Source organism: Anas platyrhynchos, chromosome 19, assembly GCF_047663525.1.
Source record: "Anas platyrhynchos isolate ZD024472 breed Pekin duck chromosome 19, IASCAAS_PekinDuck_T2T, whole genome shotgun sequence".
Classification (NCBI taxonomy): Eukaryota; Metazoa; Chordata; class Aves; order Anseriformes; family Anatidae; genus Anas; species Anas platyrhynchos.
Window position 1 is genome coordinate 10,813,781 of NC_092605.1, and position 17,493 is coordinate 10,831,273.

A 17,493-nucleotide genomic window follows, 5' to 3' on the forward strand; every position below is an offset into this window, starting at 1 on the left:
AAACCAAACACTTTCGCTGGAGGAGCAGGTGCCATGCGTGCTCTTGTTCCACTGCGCGGCACAGCGGTGGCTCCTCCACTGCTTTGGGGATGCATCTCCCGGGGGTCCTGTGCCGTTCTGCTCCCCACTGCCTGCTTTGGTTGAGCTGTGGAGGAGGTGGAAAGTTGACATGTTGCTTGAGGGAGGTGACGACCTTGCCTGAAGTCCCTGCTGATGTGCTTGCATGAGGACCTTGACCTGAGAAACAGCTCTGGTTCGAAAACAACTGCTTTAATTCCCAGTTAAGTGGTTTTCCTTCTATTGCAGCATCAGCCCAAGCTCCTTTTTTTCTTTATCCTCATCAGAATTATTGCCCTTTTGTCCCTGGTGCCCTAAGCCCTACTGCAGCAGCGAGCCAAGATGCTAACAAATGGGTTAGCATCTCCACAAAACAAATCGTGTCTGTCCTCCCACCCGCTGCCATTGCCAGCGGACCTGGGCAGCGTGTTTACAGGCTGGTCCCGTGGGTGAAGGGGCTTGTTTTTCCTCTCCCGTTTCCTGCCCGGGATGCTCGGCCAACGGCCTCAAAACAATCGGGGCAGGAAAGGGCGTTCTCCTGCCGTGAAGGTACCCGGGGGCTTTCTCTGGTGCAGGCGGAGCGGGGCCGTGCTTCCCTGCTGCAGGTTTCCCTCCAGGAAGGTAAAGGATTCTCAGCCAGGTCCTTTCCTGTCCGTAGGCGTCTCGAGGAGATGCTGCTGGGATTTGCTGTCATGGAAGGGGAAATCTCAACTTATTTCCTGGTTGCCTGTGTTTCCTCTCTTGGGGAGGTGGATTAGGGCCAGCAGGATGCTGGCTGGGGTGGTGCCTCCCCAGGGCAGGGGTCTGCCCTGCTGGTGGGGTGGCAGTGGATGGTGTCCCCAGAGGGATGGTCTCATTTCCTTCACTGCTCGGCTTGGGAGCACCAACACGAGACTTGATCTTTGAGCTTTTTCCCTCTGGTCCCATCTAATGGTGGTGTCCTGGGCTCGACCATGACAGGAGGAGATCAGAGAAGTTCTTTGGACGCTGGATTTAGGACTCATGTGGACTTAACACAGAACAGAACAGCAGATGTGTGACTCCCAGTTGATGTTCTCACCTGCCCTGTCCACACCATGTGGACTAAGGCTGGTGGCCTTGGTGGTCATCTCGATTTGCCTGCTGCATGCAGAGAGGCTCTGTGCACCTGGGGCAGCATCATCCTGGGTGTGAGGGGGCTGAGGGGCTTTCGTTTGCTCTGACACTGAGCAAGAGGGAAGCTGAGAAAGGGAAAGGTCTGAGAGCAGTGAAGGCAAGCAGAGTGACCATGAAAATACTTAGATTGACTGATTTTTCATATGCTTTGAAAACTTCAGGATTTTGGCACACTTCCTGCCTCAAAGCAGGACAACTGAAAATTAAAACACAATGATCAGCAAATTTCCCTCTTTATGGCAAGAGATAAATGTTTACCCGTTCACTGTTGGTTGACAGGAACAACGTAATTTATCTGCCCACCTTTATAACTGTGACAAATAGAAGAAAATATCTCAGCTGGAAACCTTCCAAAGATCTCACACCTGTACAATGTGCTGCATCAATTTCACAAATTCCCCGAGATACTTTGCCCTGTGCCTGTGGCATTGCTAAAATTGTTGACCATTTGCCCAAAACAAGATAAAACCTTGAAGCAAATTGGTTTCAAGAATCCCATGTTCTGCCGGAAGCCAGAGGGCTTAAATGTTGTCACGGCTGTGGCTGGACACGGGTGATGTTACCAGCAGGATGTGAGGCTGACTGGAGTGAGCCTTGCTCTCCTCCTGCACTGGATCCACGCCGCTGTGGTTGCTGGTTCCGCTCTCGGTCTCTGTCAGTTCCTGCTGCCAGCTCCGTCGGGGCAGCCCACGGATGCTCCCTGCTGACGCTGTCATTCCTGCGTGGCAGTGATGGCGAGGAAGGTGCGTGCTGGGAGGTGCCGTGGCAGGGCTTTGTCTCGGCTAACCAGCCACGTGTATGGACAGTAGTGATGTGAGGCAGGGGGCTCAGTCCAGATGAGGTGTGGCTAACTTCTTTGAAGACGTCCAGCCCTTTCTGACTGTGCTTTTGCGGCAGGAGGATGCTGCGGAGGATCAGGAACATGCCTGGAGGGCTGAAGATTTGTCTTCTCTGATATCTGTGCCACAAATCACAGAGGAACAGCAGAAAAACTGCTTAGCTTTCCCAAACATGGGCTTCTCTGCCTCTTAAATGGGGACTATATGGCTTGTACAGTGCTTGGAGGCTGCTTTTAAGGTGTAAATTTATGGGAGAAAGGAAAGAAATCTCATCTTAGGGGACATCCAGGGCTTGAAGCCCCACAGCTGATCTTGTAGGGCAGTGCCCAACACGAGCAATGTGCGGTGGGACAAAGCCCTTCTGCCTGCTTTGCCCAGGCCCTGCCAAGGCTGTGCAGAGTGGGAGCAGCACCCTGACCTTGCTTTTTACATGCAGTAGCAGTACTTAATATCCGAGGGCAATGCTCAGTATTTGCCTGGGGCTGTTCCTTACAGCTGCAGTGGTGTCCCCTCTGTCCAGGCCTCCTCAGAGCAGCACCTCTGGATGCTTCACATGGGGACCGTGCTTTGCTGTCTGCAGAGCTGCTGTCAGTGGGCTTGTGACAGTCCAATGTCAGAAAGCTTCTCATCATCTGCTTTTTGGCTTCAATTTGTCCCCAGACCTCTTCTCTCTTCCCTGGGTGGTTCTTAGGCTCTCTCTTGAGTGTGCTTGGCACCTGGTAAGAAGGCAAGGGAACCCACATCCTTAGCAACGTGCTGCTCTGCCTGGAAATATGCAGCCAGCCACGGTCCTGTCCCCTCCACCTGCATCGAGTCATCGAGTCCCTCACATCAGCTGGCCAGCCTGTGGTTTTGACAAAGATGCAAAGATTTAACAGCTCTGCTGCTGAGAGTCCGGATGGAGGGAGATGGAGAGGGGACAGTTGTTTATTTTTTTTTTCCCCCAAAGTTGGTCATCACTTAAACACCCTCACAAAACATTGATCGAAAAGCGTTGACCTCAGCTGATGTTTTTACCTAGTGCTTGTAAGTTTTTTGACAGAGGTCTGTGGAAAGTCTGATTACGTCCAGAACTGTCCCCTGCCTTGTCATTTTGCTCAGTGTGGGCGGAAAGGAAGGGAGAGTTTGGGGAATAAACAGCAGAGGTTGAGAAGTTCCTGCTTGGTTGTGGTGGGCGCAGAATCCTCTCCCATGAAAGATGCTTCCATAAGCACCGCCTGGGGAGAGGAGGTTTTAATCCATGTGTGGTCCACAGCACAGCAAGGAAAAGAAAACAAAGGCTCTGTGTTCTCTGGTGTGAGAGTTGTGATGATATCTTTGCCATATTTTGTCCTTAAATTCCCTGCCTGCTCTGTGCAGGGATACCAGGAACACCGTGAAGGGGCGGCTGGGCTGGTGTAGGGCTCGCTCCTAGTGCACGTCGAGGAGCGCGCTCCCCTCCGAGGACCGAGCTGTGCTCTAAAGCAAGCTGACGTGCAGGGAGGTGTATTTTTGTGAGCTGGGTGTTGTAAAGGGTGCTTATGAGTCATTGCTGTGCTCTTAGTCACTGCTTTCCTCTTGCCACAAGTCATGACTAAGATGCTGATGTGCAGATTCGCCACTCATTCAGTCCTCGGCACAGGGGCAGAGCATCTCCCAGGCGCTCCTTGTACCGACGCTGTGGATGTACAAAACTTTTGAAGACCGTAATAACAGGCTGTGGCAGCAGCAGGCAAGGCAGGAGCCCATGGGCCTCTTCGGGGCAAAGGAGAGAGCTTGCAGGTCAGAGGTTCCTCGGGGGTTTGCTTTTGCCTGTTTCTAGCTTTTGGTGGCTTCTCTCTGGTGTAGGAAGGGATGAGTGGTGGGGCTGGGCCTGCCTTGGCTCTTCGGGAGCCCCAGCAGCTGGGCATGGCTTTACAGAGCCCTTTTGGGGGAATTGCTGGGAACTGGGAATGGGTGGCGGTGGTTGTGGAGGTGCTTCCTCCAGCAGGGGACCAGCTGGGGACCGGGTGGAGCCTCTGCTGGGATCTCAGTGACAGTCGTTCCTGCCAGGGAGGAGCTGGGAGCTGTGATGGGCACGGCCACTGCTGGGCATCAATGCATCGGCTAAAGAAGCAGAAAACGAGGTGTCTTGGGGTCGGTTTGGGAAATGCACGAGCATGTGGCAGAAGTAAAGGAATGTGCTGGTCAGGATGAAAGTAAAGGTTTCCTTGGAAAGTGTTTTTTATATTATCGGTAGGTTTTATTTCTTCTTCCTGGGTTATTTTCATGCACTTCTGTTGCCTCTAACCGAGAGGCAAAGTGTCTGTGGGATGAGCCCGTCTCTGTGCACTGGGGGAGGGGAGGTGCCTGTCCTGGGGTCTCTGAGGATGTTGGGGATGGCACTTCAGGTGGCAAGGGACTCTCTCCTGGGCACCAGTTTGCTTGTGGTTTGGGCACAGCTAGGAAGTACATGTTCTGGGCAAGGGGCCCTTCTTTTCCTGGTGTCCCAGACAGATGCATTTGAACTGGGTGGAATGGATAAAATCTTGCCCCCAACACAGCCTCTCCAGGCTGAGGTTTGGGCTGGCACCCTGAGCCATGGAGGGGAGGTGGGACAGCGCTGTGTTGTGAAAGGGGCACAGCTGGGCACGCAATCTGTGCTTTCACAATGTCCTCGGATGCTGAGGCTGAGGTGCCCTCGGTGTTTTCCTGCATTGCCCCACGGCCATGGGGACATTTTCTTGACGTTGGCTGAGCAGCAGCAATGTCACAGTGCTGGGGACTTTCCTGGCTCTTCTGGCAGGTACGAGGCTGGCACCTGGGGGTGCCTTTGTGGCTGCCACCTGTGGCCACCAGAGCCACCAAGGGTGCTCTGTGCGTGATGCAGGCAGGGGAAGCTCAGGGTCTGCCATCACTTTTTCCACCCAAGCCCATTGCAAGGTGCTGCAGCTGTAAACTCTTGCGGTGTTATCTTTGATGGAGGCTAACCCAAGATTACCTCCTTGCCACAGCCACGTAAGTGAGACTTGATCTGTCCCGCAGACGGAAGCTGTGAGACAGCAGATATTGCCTGCACTGCGTCTGGATGGGTGCCGTGGTCCTACAGCCTCTTGTGATCGGGCCATGGATGTGTGCACCCACTTCTCTTTGCCAAGGCTGAGAGGGACTGGGAGAGAAGAGAAGATGACAGCTAGCAAAGGGAGCTGTGGGGTTAGAAAAGGTGACAGGAGGCAGGAACAGAGATGTTTTACCAGGACCGTCTTGTCTGTGCTACAGCAGTGTGACAGTGCTGTCTTCTTCGCACTTAGCTAAGGGCCTGGTATGCTAACTTTCTTCCTTCTCTTTCCCTAGGAGATGAATTAAAATGCAGCACACCACGTGCACAGAGGACAGGATCTACCACGCGCTGGAAAGATGTCTACACGGGCTTAGCAGAGATGCTGTCTCCAGCAGATGGGCTGGTAGGTGACATGTTGGCCATGAGCCTGACCCCCGACAGCCTTGCCGGGGTCAGACTTTTCTGTCTGTGCCTGATTTGCCCTCTCATTGCCAAGCTACCTGGGTAGAAGAGACCTGCAGGTGCTGCTGGAGGCTTGGAGGCCTTTTCTCCCCTCCAGCATACGAACTTAGAGGTGGGATCCAACCCATTCCATTTCCTGAGCCTCTTACTGCAGAGGACATACCGAGACACCGAGCAAGTCGTGTTAGGTCTTACGTAGATAAAGACTGAGCAGAGGAGTCATGTGTCTTGCCAGCTGTCCATGTGTGAGCTGGAAAGAGGAGTTGTCTTCGCTCACCATGAAGAAAGAGTCCTTTGTGTAATCAGCCAGACGTGCCTTGCTTTGATGTATAAAGACCTCACAACCCCTGGGTGTATCTCTGCTGCATTGTCAGAAGCAAGTGTCAAGATATTGTTATCAGCTTTGTTTGAATCTGGCTTAGATACTGTGGTGGCCATAAAGACATGAGCTGTGGAAGGGCTGTGGAAGGCTTCGAGTTGGCGGTGGCGAGGGCAGAGCAGTAATGAGCAGAAGTCATTCCTACACCTGACATTTTGACTTCTCATATGCGTGCTTTTAGGCTTCAGTTAAATCACTCCCTTATCCTTTTGTGGCTGAAAGAAATGAACCTGAGGGGCTGTCAAATCCAAATTTATTTTTTTTCTGTGTAGTTCTTCTGCTCTGGAGTTCTCCCCCTCTGCTTTTCCATTGACAGTCAAGAAAGAGGTGACAACCATCTCCTGTTTGCTGCTGAATCCCGGAGCGATGCCTCTGGCCGTGCCCGTTTCCTCACACCCCAGAGCAATGCCAGCTCCCCATGCTGTAACGATGCTCCAGGGCATGGTTCATGCAGTTATCACCAGCCTTCCTGGGTCCTTCTGGTCCCCACATTCTGGGATTCAGTCCCCAAAGCATGTCCTACATTCCTGGCTCCTGGAAGAGTGACCGTGCCTTTGGCACCACTAGCATGTGTCCGAAGGAGTCCCTCTGGCCAAGTGGCTCATTGTGCTGCGCAAAACTCACCTCTTCCTGCAATTATAATTAATCAGCCTCTGTGTCACTCACAAGCTCTGCCTTTCAGTAATCCCAGCCCCTTGGCATTGCTTTAGGTAGCCTTGAAAAAATGACTTTGTAATGTTTCCAGCTCGTCAGCAGAGATGGGGCTGAGGTGGTGGCCGTGGGCTCTGCTGGACGCAGCTGTGCTGCCCGGGGGCTCCTCATCGCTAGTGCTTTCCCCCACCTTTCTGCACACTGATTCTCCTTTTGTGTGGGTTTCGTGGAGTTTAGTGGGGTGATCTGGAATTCCTGGGTGAATCTCAGGCGCTTTTCACACCAGAAAGTTCCCTTTCATCAGCCGTGCTTGTGCTTGTGCCAAAAATCTTGAGTGTGACCGGTGAGCCCAGTTCCTGCAGTCATCGGATTCAATGCTTCCAGCTCTGCTGTGTCCCAGCCCGGGCACTTTTGCTGGGCAGCCCCCAGGGCAGCGTTTCGTGGCTGATGCTTTCAGTGCTCTTCCGTGTGGGCTGGCTTTTGAAGCCTTTGCTTTGAAGAGCTGCTGCTTCACATCCTACCCCCTTGCAATCGGAATAGGAAGCATTTTGTTATCGCAATAACATGCGATTTAAGGAAAGCAGAGCATAATGCACAGAAATCACCACACCCCTTAATAGCATATCCCATTTCTTTTCAAAAACAGAGTGGAAATGTTTTTATGTTCATGTCTTTGCTGTTTTACAAGCATTACAGTTTTATTACTGTGGTCCTGTGTCAGACGCAGGCTGCTATTTATGGCAGGGTTCTGTTCCTCGTATGGTTGGTGAATCTCTCCATCTTGTTCTTAGCCGTGCAGAAGCCTTCTCCTTTCTCATTTTCAACTTCTTATATCACTTCTGTTTCCCAGTGTATTTGCTTTCCCCTCCTTTTCCCCATTTCCATGCACCAAAATAATGCACTCCAGATTGCAGCTCTTTGGGCTGGAACCCAGCTGGAATTTTGTTCATTTTTCAATTATCTGAGGCTTTGTTTTTATACGATAACTTTATAGAAGGTTGCTCTGGAGCGGGTGAGTAATCACTTCCGATGTGGCATTTTTCCCCTGCATGAGTGACTGAATTGCGGAGGTTTGTGAAGTCAGTGAAGGGGAGAAGTGAGAGTGCCTTGGCCATCACAGGTTTATATCCCAGAGGCCGCGGTGGGCTCTGGGGTCTAAATTGACCATCTTTCCTGAACTGCAGCCATCACGAGAGGAACAAATAGAAAAGAGCTAGGGAAGGTGATGTGCTTTTCCTCATGGAGGTCTGCTTTGGGAGGTCTGGTTGCTTTCTTCCACATTGCTTGAGATGATAGTAAAATCCAAGCATGCTAAAGGAAGAAAAATATTTTCTTGTTCAGTAGAGAGCAATGAAACAGAGTGGTTTTGGTGGAGGAGAGTGCTGGGGCTGGCTGCCCTAGGGGATCAGTGGGGTGAGAAGGGCTGCAGGAGCTGGGGAGGTGCTGGGGAGGCCGTAGAGCAGCCCAGTGCCCCAGAGGTCCTGGGGATAGGAGGATGCTGTTGTGTCTCTGTTGTGGGGCTGCATGGAGCCGGGAAGGAGAAAGGGTGCTGGTGAGGAAGGTTGGAGAAAGGATGAAGGTCACTGGTGTGCTGGAGAGCCAGAGAAATGTTCAGTGATATGTTTGTGGGCTTAGGGAGTTTGGTCTGCTCAGCTCGAATAAAAGGATGCTTAAGGCACTGCTTGATTGCAGTCATCCAAATGTCTGCATGGGGAATGCAGTCTGGGGTGGGGATGCTCCAGGTTAGCAACCGAGTAGCAACCTTGCAAATTTCAGCCACTGAATTGCTTTCAGCAGCCTTGTGGTGGGCTGTTGGGCTTGGATCTCTGCCTTCCCGTCCTCTGCCCTGTCTGGGTGGAAGCACCACACGTGGATCCTGCCCAGGGAGGTGCCACGGTGCCCTGCTTGTGTGGCTCTAAGCAGCTGCCAGGCAATGGGGGCTGCAAACTGCACCCTGGTGCAGCCTGGGGAGCTCTATCAGACCCCTGCCCCCTTCCCTGGGGAGATGCTGTGCCTGTGGGGATGTGCTCTGTGCACCTCAAACCCACCCACGTCCTCCAGCTGCTGCTGGAATTTTTCCATCCCTTATGGCTGTCCATTGCAGAAAATCAGCTTAATCTGATGGAAAGGACAGGAGTGGGTCTGAGGGAGGGAAGAAATAGAGATTTCTGCTTTTCACCCCTCCAAGTGCGTCACTTCTGACGGCATCAGGAGCTGCTCACTGGGATGCTCGCCCCTCGCACCGTGGGCGAAGGCAGCTCGGGCACGCACTATTTCTCCTTTTCTTCTTTCTTTTTTTTTTTTTTTTTTTTTTCCGATTTGACAGTCACCCCCTCTAAAAAGTGGCAGAGGGGAAACGGTGGCTGCTGAGGTCAGGAAGGAGTCGCTGCGGGAGGCGGGCGGCTCGCGGCAATTCTCAGAAGAGAAATCGCGAAGCCTCATCCTTCCGAGGCCGCCCACGGGGACGCTGCTCCCGACCTCCGGCACGCTGCCGGCCGTGCCGATAGCGATCGAAGACCCAGCTCACCCGCGGTGCTGCCTCTGCTCCCCTCGGGACCCTGTTCCCAGCATTTCCTTTGGGTTTTCCTCTCCCAAAGGGAGATTTTTCTCAGGGTCTGCGTAGGGTTAAGCACGGGTCAGTGCTGTGGGTCTGCGTGTTGGAGCACCAGCACAGCTCCGGGCTGCACCGTGCTCCGGGATGCCTGCGGAGCTGGTGCATAAATCCAGCTCTTTCTCCGTATACAGTGGAAAACCAACAGTGCAGGTTTGCTGTTCTGCAGCAAAACTTGGCAGGCTGAGCGTGAGGGCGGGTGGATGTAAGCAGTGTTTAGGTGTGGGGCTGCTGCCCTGCTGGGGGTCCTTGGTGCCTCGTGGCCCAAACTGATTTAGGGTCTGGATGGTGAAGTCCTGGGTTGTGCCCCCTGCACAAGGTGCATCGATAAAAGCTGACCTGGCCCCAACCAGTGCTTGGCCAACCCGTCTGAGTGGAGGTCATGGGCAGCAGGGCTCCAGGTATGCTCCCAAGCTACATCTTCCCCACAGACCCAGGGCCTCCCTTGCATCTCACAGTGAGAAAAGTGGTTTTGGGGAACTCAAGAGCAAGTGCCGTGTCCAGGAAAGTCTGGTTCAAGCTTTCTGTGTGCCCTCGGTGCGCATTCTCCCCTTGTCTGCAGTGAGCCATCTGCTGGGCTGCGCTGATCTGGGTGAGCAGCTGCAAATAAAACCTTCTGGACGTGGTTTCCACCTGGCCACAGCCTTTCCCTGGCCTGGAAACAAACCCGGTGCTGCCCTGCAGTTTGTAGAAGTCCCCAGCACCCAGCTGTGTCCTGGCTGGTCACCAGGCACCTGTAAGAAGATGGAGATGACACTTGCAGAGCAGTGGCTTGTGCACTGTTAATGTCACCGGGGACCCATGAACATGAGAAGCATCACCTTCAATGGCCAAATAACCTTTTTGGTCTGGATACAAGGGAGAACTCCTCTCCCAGTGCTTGGAAAGTAGGTGCTCATGAACTGGGCTGTGCACAGAGGGAAGGGAATTCCCACCCAGCTCAGGGTCCCATGTCCTGACCAATGCCCAGTGGTGCCAGCACTTTGCTTTGCTGTGCGGTCTTTGTTTATTGTGTCCAGGATTTCCGAGCTGCATTTTGTGCTGGAGAATATTTTTAGCGAGGATGCAGCTGTTTTGGTGCGTCTTTGGTTAATGCTGCATCGCCCAGCTTAGGAGCTGGGCTCCTGGCAGCCTGCTGCCTCCCAGCACTGGTTTGCTTTGCTGTGGGTAATCCCAGTGCCTTTCTAGGACTGTGAGTCAAACAGAAATTCCTCTGCTCATAGCAGTGGTGTTTAAATAAATCTTGCTGCATCTTCATGCTTGAGCTCAGATTTCCTTTAGAACACACAGAAATGGGTCAGAGGCCTCAGCCCTGAATCAGATTTGTCAGCTGCTTCCCCGCAGCCCTCCTCTTGCCCCTGCTGCCTTCCCATCCCTCCCAGCCCATCCACTGTGCATTTGCCCCAGCAACTCTGCAGGGAAGGAGCCCAGCACCTCTCCCTCCTCCCTGCTGGGCGCCGAGCAGCAGTGAGCCGTCACCGCCGCTTCCTCCTGCCTCGCTAGAAGCGAGAGGAAGGAAGGAGCCCGCGCCTTGCTCGGGCTATTTGTGCTCGTGGTCGCACTCGCGCAGGAAGCGGCGTGCTCCTCAGCTGGCGATGCACCGAGATGCACTTTGGCTCTGCTGGGCTGGGGCTGGGCTCTTCTGTGCACAGCAGCTTGAAATAACCCCCAGAACCTCCCTGCTGAAGCAGGAGTGGGTGTTTGAAGGTGTTGTGTGAGCCCAGTCGCTGCTTGCCGAGGTCAGCAAAGCTCCCAATGGCTCTAACCACTTCTGCCGGGACAGTTGCTTGCGTGAGCTCAGTGCTGCTGGAGCTTTACCTGGAGGATGCTGCACTCCAGGACAGCGTTGATATCTGAGCGCATGTGTTGCTTGTCTTACCATCAGCCTCCTTCCAGCTGCACTACGGCAGACCTCTCTGCTGCTTTAAATTCCCCATTTCACATCTAGTTAAGTGTATAAAGGTAATTTTACGACATGAATTTGTAGCTTCTGCAGCTTGGGACAGGACAACATGGCCTGTAGGTTTGTGAGGAACACCCTGTCCCATTGCCAGCTGATGGGGTTGTCTCTTCCTTGTTAGCTCCAAAGCTACGGTCAACGCATGTGTGTTGGTGTTTGTTTCTCTGCCCCTGCATAGACCATGCAAATGAAAATGGCTGCATTTGTATTTGTTTTCCCCGATCACTAACCTGGCTTCCCTGCCGCGAGAGATACTTGTTTTTTCTTGGTTTTGCTTTCTGTTGACTGAGTCTGGAAAAGCCTTGATGCCAGCACCCCAAATCATGCCGTGGCTGGTGCTGAGCCGAGCGATGTCTGCACAGCGCCTGCTCCTGCTGCTAACAGCCATGGAGAAATGGGCCAGGAGAGATGCAGACAAGGACCCTTCCAGATGTTGATACGTTAGGTGTTTGAGATTTCTCCGTAACTTCCCTCCATGGGACTGTGTGCGGTGCCTGGGTCCACAAGGAGGATGGGGAGGATGCTGTTCCCTCCTCTGTCTGCAGACCCTGACCCCCTCTAAGCCAGCGAGCAGCCCCTCCTACAGGACACACGGTCAGGATGAGGGAGCTGCCCGGTGCCTTCATGCAGATTGTTTCCTCTAAACCAACTGGGAGGGCTGGAGGTGGCCCCGACCACCAGGGAAAGCCACAGCTTTGGGGAGCGCCTTGGGCCATTGTCACCAGCGGGGTCCCGGCACGTGTCTGAGGAGAGAGGCCGGGGAGGTTCAGCCATCTGGGGTGAAGGACCCTCCATCCCTATGAAGTTCTCCTCTTTCAATATCTGGCTAACCCGGAGGGGTTTTGATATATTTCATGGCAGTTTGGAGGCATTGAGGAGGTGGAATAAATGCTGGGCAGGCTTAGCAATGATGCTGATGTGTTCAGCAGCTGCAGTGCCGCTGTTGTGAGCTCTGACTGTGCATCTCCAGGGCCTGGAGGAGCCAGTCGGTGGGACGGGCATCACTCCTTGGCTGTGCTGCAGCTGGAGGGGCTGGTTTATGCGTGATGGGGACCTGAATTTTGTGTTTGGTGCACTGGGCAGCAAGAGCACTGAGATGCATGTTAAAAAGTGATGCTGCTGTGATAAGCACCATTTGGAGAGCTTTAACCTGTCCAGATCAACGGTGCAAGGTTAATTTTCCTCTGTGGCAATATGACCCAGGCATCAAATACCTTCTCCCTGACCCCTTCCCACTGCTCATCCCTCCTGTGGGTGCTTTGGGCTGGGCTGTGGGTCACCATGCTCTGCTTCCCTTGCAGCGGGGCTGTGCCTGAACTGCTGGAGCCTGCAGGAGCTGGTGAGCCGGGATGCTGGCAACTACCTCATCCTGGTGGAGAAAATCCTCTGCAAGGCCAAGGAGGTGAGTCGGGGGCTGCTGGCTTTGGAGCAGGGCTTTGCAGAGCTTGGTGGGTGATTTGGGGTTGGGTCAAAGCATCATTAGAGCTCAGGATGTGCCCCAAAGTGATGGTGACAGCCGCCTCATGCATCCCACCAGCTTTTAGAACGTGGGAACGGACAGGAAAGCAGCCAGCTCCCATATCTGCTCTTCAGGCAGCACTGCAGGTCCTTGGGGAAGGGTTTGGGTTTCTGCAAGCACTGTTCAGCACCGTGCCTTCTTCAGAGCTCCCCAGCAAGCCCGGAGCTGCTGGTCCGGATCAGAGCAAACCAAAGGCTTCCCCTTGGTTTTGATGGAAACTTCGCCACTGCTCTGCCTGCAGAGCAAGGGACAGAGACAGGGCACTGGGGACAGCAGGCAGGGTCTGCACCGATCAGCATGGCATGGTCAAGCAAAACGGGGAGGAGAAGCATCAGTGGGGCCGATTGTATCGGCTGCCGTGCCCCATCACGAGCAGGAGAAGCTCGGAGCTGCTGCGGGGATGACCCGGGAGGAATCCCTTGATGTGGGAGGAAGCGGTGGTGTTTGCTGCAGCCTGGGATTCATGTGATGGGGTAAATGCTGCCTTTCATTTTGGGGGAAAGAAAGGCTGCCTAGCTAATACGTTAATATGATTACTGCTATTCTGTTTAATCTTTTTTTTTTTTTTTTTTAATGGCTTGGATTGATCTTGTTGTGGATGACGTTTTATTACGTTAGGGTTTATTTATGTAAGGGTTTATTGGACTTTGTGCTGTGCTCATAAACAAGGGGAGACAGTGTCCACAAGCCTGCTCTTGAGCCATCACCACGTTCCCTGGTGAAATAATCCTGCTGGCTAATTACCGGCAGAGGTTGGGACAGAAATGCACGCTTGGCATCATGCTTTGCCATGCCCTTGCAGTGGCTGGGCTGCCTGACCACCACCCCAAACCGCCTCCTTTGAGCTGCTCCCATGAAATTTCATGTAACTCTGTGAGGATGGAGAGCATGGGAGGGCTGGGAGCTCAGCTGAAAGCTGCTGCTGGAGGCTAAAGGCAGCATGTGCCGATCTGCCCCTCACATCTGTGAGGGTTACTGGTGCCTTAGGGGTTACTTTCTCATGGACACAAGCGGTCCCCATCTGCTGGAGATGGCGACACGATGGTGTGGGTCAGGGTGCTCAGATTCACAGTGTTGGGGAGCCTTCTGACACCACTCCAAGGATGCTTTTGGGCAATGCTCACGGTGAGCAGCCTGGCTCATCCTTCCCCCTTTGCACTGTTTCCTACAGGTGCAGGAGAAGTGCGACTACGACCTTGTGATGCCCCTGGCTCTGCTTTTCTACTACGCAGTCCTCTGTGTAAGTCTGCTGCACGTAGCATCGCCCTGGCCCCATGGGACAGCCACGGGTGCCTTCCATCTGAAAGGTCCCAGCCTGCTTTGATCAGCTCATCCCCAAAAAGGTCCTGTGCAAAGCTGCAGGGAGCAGGAGCAGGCAACCGCTGCACAAGCTGAGAGAGATGAAAAGATGTGCTTCAGTGTTTTTAATCATTGCGTTTAAAGATGGGTCAATGAGAACGGGAGACAATATCTCTCTGCAGAGAAGCAAACTCTTTTCGTTACCCTTTATACTCGGGCAAAATGTGTGGACAATGCTAATGAAAAGGAGTAGAGCATTCACAGGAAATTGTTTTTTATTATTATTATTATTAGCACAATGCATCATTATCCCGAGGAAACCACTGCTGCCAGATCTTGCAAAAGCACAGGCTTTAACACGAGTCATCTGTATGGATCTGTGGCTGTTAAAAATAAATGGATGTACAGGCTGTGGCATGTGAGCCTGAGCCCAGAGCCTGGGGAGGTGCAGAGAGGAAGAAGCTGTTTCAGGGCTGTGCCCAGTGGGACGCTTTGGCTTTTCCTTGGAAGAGGATGGGATGTCATGGGGTGAACCCCTGCTCCTGTCTGCTTCTCCTCCCCCCATTCCAGCCTAGCCTCCTCTCCCCAACACCCCCGGTTTTTACGCAGGGCTCCAGCCCTGGGTCCTTGCTCCCTTCCTCACCAGCTCTCCCTGTCCCCACAGGCTCCCTACATCCCACCAGGCTCCGAGCTGCTCCTGAAAGCCGCCAGCATCTACCACAGCTTCCTCACCTGGCCCGTGCCCTACTGCGACATCTTCCGGGAGCTGCTCACCTTCATCAGTGATGAGCTCAAGGCCCCGGGTAAGCGCTCCTGACCCACCAAAGGGCTCCTGTGTGCTGCTGGTTCTGTGTCCCAAAAATCCCCCATCTCACACGGGGTGCAACCAGGTTTCTCCGGAGGAGTGCAGCAGGGTGCTGGGGATGCGTTTTTTTGGGGGCTGCCTTGTGTGTGAGGCAGCAGGAGCATCCCGAGGGCTCTCAGCTCGGGACTGATATGGATTAGCAAAGATCGTGGCTGTCTGCTGGCTGCCTTTCAGTCTGGTGGGTCTTCTGCACGGCCAAGCACGTGCCGCCTGCTTCCGCCGAGCCCTGGCCTTTGCTCGAGACGCTCAACAGGGTGATAACAGTGGGTCCATTCATCGGCATCAAGGTGGCAGAAGCCCTTGAGCCTGCCGTGGCGTGGAGGTTTCCATAGGGCTGCCGACTCCCCGGCTGTGTCCTTGCAGCCGAGACGCTGCCTTGTGGTGCGGCTTTGGGCACATTATCAGCAGCAGCGCTCCTCTTAATTAAGCGCCCCTTGTAGATGTCCTGTTGTTCCCAATGGAGCAGCTCTTCCAATTATTTCTCAAAAGCCTTTTCTCCTAATCTGCCCATCTTTCCATGGCTCGTGGGGAGCTGTTACTGCACAGAGCAGATTTCAGCCCCGTTTAATCCTGCACGGGGCCGTGATCTGCTCTCAGCAGGGCTGGGGAAGGCGCAGAAGGGCACAGGGGCTGCGGCTGAGCCTGGTGTGATACTTCCACGTGTCCTCGAACCAGGCAGCTGGTTTGGAGAGCCCCGATGGGAACAAATGCAAGGTCCCTGTCCGTGCAAAGCCACAAGGGGCACGTTGTCTTCATGGGTTAATCTTTTAATGAGCCAAGGGGAGATAGGGATGGGCGCCCTCCATTATCCCTCTCTTTGCAAGTTTCTAAGGAGACCCCAGCCACCACGGGAGGTCTGCCTGGGTCACCGTGCTGTGCCCAGCCTCCAGCTCGGAGCTGCAGGGCTGGTGTGGGTGTGGGGATGCTCGTCCCATGCTGCTGCAGCCGTGGACTTTCCCAGTTCCTTCCTGGTCACTTATTGCTGTGACATCGGTTCAGGCCCTGTTTGAAAGGCCTCTGGGAAAGCCCCAGCACTGGGGACGTTGCTACATCCTGCTCTTGTGCTGTCACCGGTGCCCAGGGCTGCAGAGCTGGGGACTTCGGTCCCAAGGCTTTTCCCCTCCTACAAACAAATGGGATTCCCCTGCCTCTGCCAAAAGATGCTGCGTGGGAGGTGTTGGTGTGTGGGGCTGGGGAGCCCAGAGCCGCCCCTCGCCGTGGCCTCTGACCCCCCTGGAGCCAAGAACAGTGAAAACGGGTCCAGTGCTGGAAGGCTGGCCGGGACCTCCCGCACAGCCTCTGTGACCTGCCGTGAGGCTGAAGCAACAGCATTTTATTGAGATGGGAGTAAATATTAACTGAGAACGAGCTGCTGTCAATATTTGCCAAGAATGCAATAGCTTTTATCTGCAAACTGGGCTGATGTCTCTCAAGGGTGGTTAACGCAGCTGTGCTTGGAGGGAGCCAGCAGGGATCCCCATGGGGGCTGCCCCCACCCCATGGGCGCTGCTCTGGGGCTGGTGAGCAGCACCTGGGGTGGGGACGTGGCTGCCTGCCATGCGCAGGGTGCTGGGGCCACCTGATGCTGCAGGATCGTCCCCCAGGATGTCCCTGCTGCTGCTTGGGGGTGGGGTGGGCTTTGCTGTTGTCCCCCCGTCACAGGGACTGCGGCTCCAGGTCCAGCAGATGTCATCCTGCAGAGTGCTGTCTGTAGGTGACATCCAGGACATGGAGGGGCTAAAGCAAGCGGCAGAAGCTGCTAAATATCCCCAGCTCACGGCCTCTGCTCTCTCCCCCAGGGATTTCCTTCCAGAGGCTGGTGAGGACGGAGCAGGGGCTGTCCGTGAAGAACTCCCAGAGCTCCACTGTGTAAGTCAGGCACTGCTGGCCTCACTCTGTCTTATCTACACTGTTCTGTGCTTTTGCTGCAGCACTTCAGGAGCAGCAACAGGGTTGCAGTGAGCAGCATCCCCCAGATTGTGGTGGGCACTGGGTAAAAGACCTTAAAGAGCAGAGCTGAACTGCAGGAAGGGCTGGGGAGAGTGACTGTGGCATTTCCACAGCTGCAGATGAAGGTCTGTGGGCATCAAATGTTGGTTATCACCAAGCAGGGATGCAGATCTGGGTGCAAACAGGTACGGAAGGCAGAAGCTGGAGCCACCAGCCTGAGGTGAGACAGGAGCAAGCCCACCCCGGTGCAGTGCAGGGCTTGTGGGTTCAGACACACTTTGCACCTTACTCGAGGGCTGAACCTTTCTTCCTGCCAGGGCACCTCATTTGTAAATAGGAAAATGAGCCCTGGTGGTGCGTGCCCGTCCTGGCTGCAGGGCCACTGCGTCACGGCCACCTCTGCTCGGGGCAGGACAGCTCTCCTGCTGCTCTGGCTTCTCCCCGCACGCTGCACAGCTCCGGGTCTGTGCCAGCATCCCACCCACCCAGCTGTACGGGTGCTGCTGTGCTGCTTTTCCAGCCCAGCTGCCCCACTCTGTACCAGCACGGGTGCAGGCACCCGTGGCTTGCAGCGAGATGTCTGTATTTGCATAAAACCCTGAAAACCTGGCACAAAGCTGCACACAAGCTGAACCTTGGGTTTTTTTTTTGAAAGCTTGGGCCCTCTACTTGAGCTTTCTAGAACCAAACACAACTGAGCCCATCCTTAATTCAGAGCTGTGTTCAC

At 54.3% G+C, this 17,493-nt stretch overlaps 1 protein-coding gene across 4 annotated transcripts in view; it reads left to right on the plus strand.

Annotated features, from left to right (window-relative positions):
• Positions 1–17,493, plus strand: part of PIK3R5 (phosphoinositide-3-kinase regulatory subunit 5) — a 60,031-nt gene that overhangs the window by 26,434 nt on the left and 16,104 nt on the right. For all 4 annotated transcript variants that reach the window (XM_027471394.3, XM_027471392.3, XM_027471396.3 and 1 more), the window contains 5 exons: positions 5,364–5,473; positions 12,435–12,535; positions 13,824–13,892; positions 14,616–14,754; positions 16,616–16,685. In XM_027471394.3, coding sequence (XP_027327195.3) covers positions 5,377–5,473; positions 12,435–12,535; positions 13,824–13,892; positions 14,616–14,754; positions 16,616–16,685 — 476 coding nt within the window. In that variant the 5' untranslated portion in view covers positions 5,364–5,376. The remainder of the gene's footprint in view (positions 1–5,363; positions 5,474–12,434; positions 12,536–13,823; positions 13,893–14,615; positions 14,755–16,615; positions 16,686–17,493) is intronic.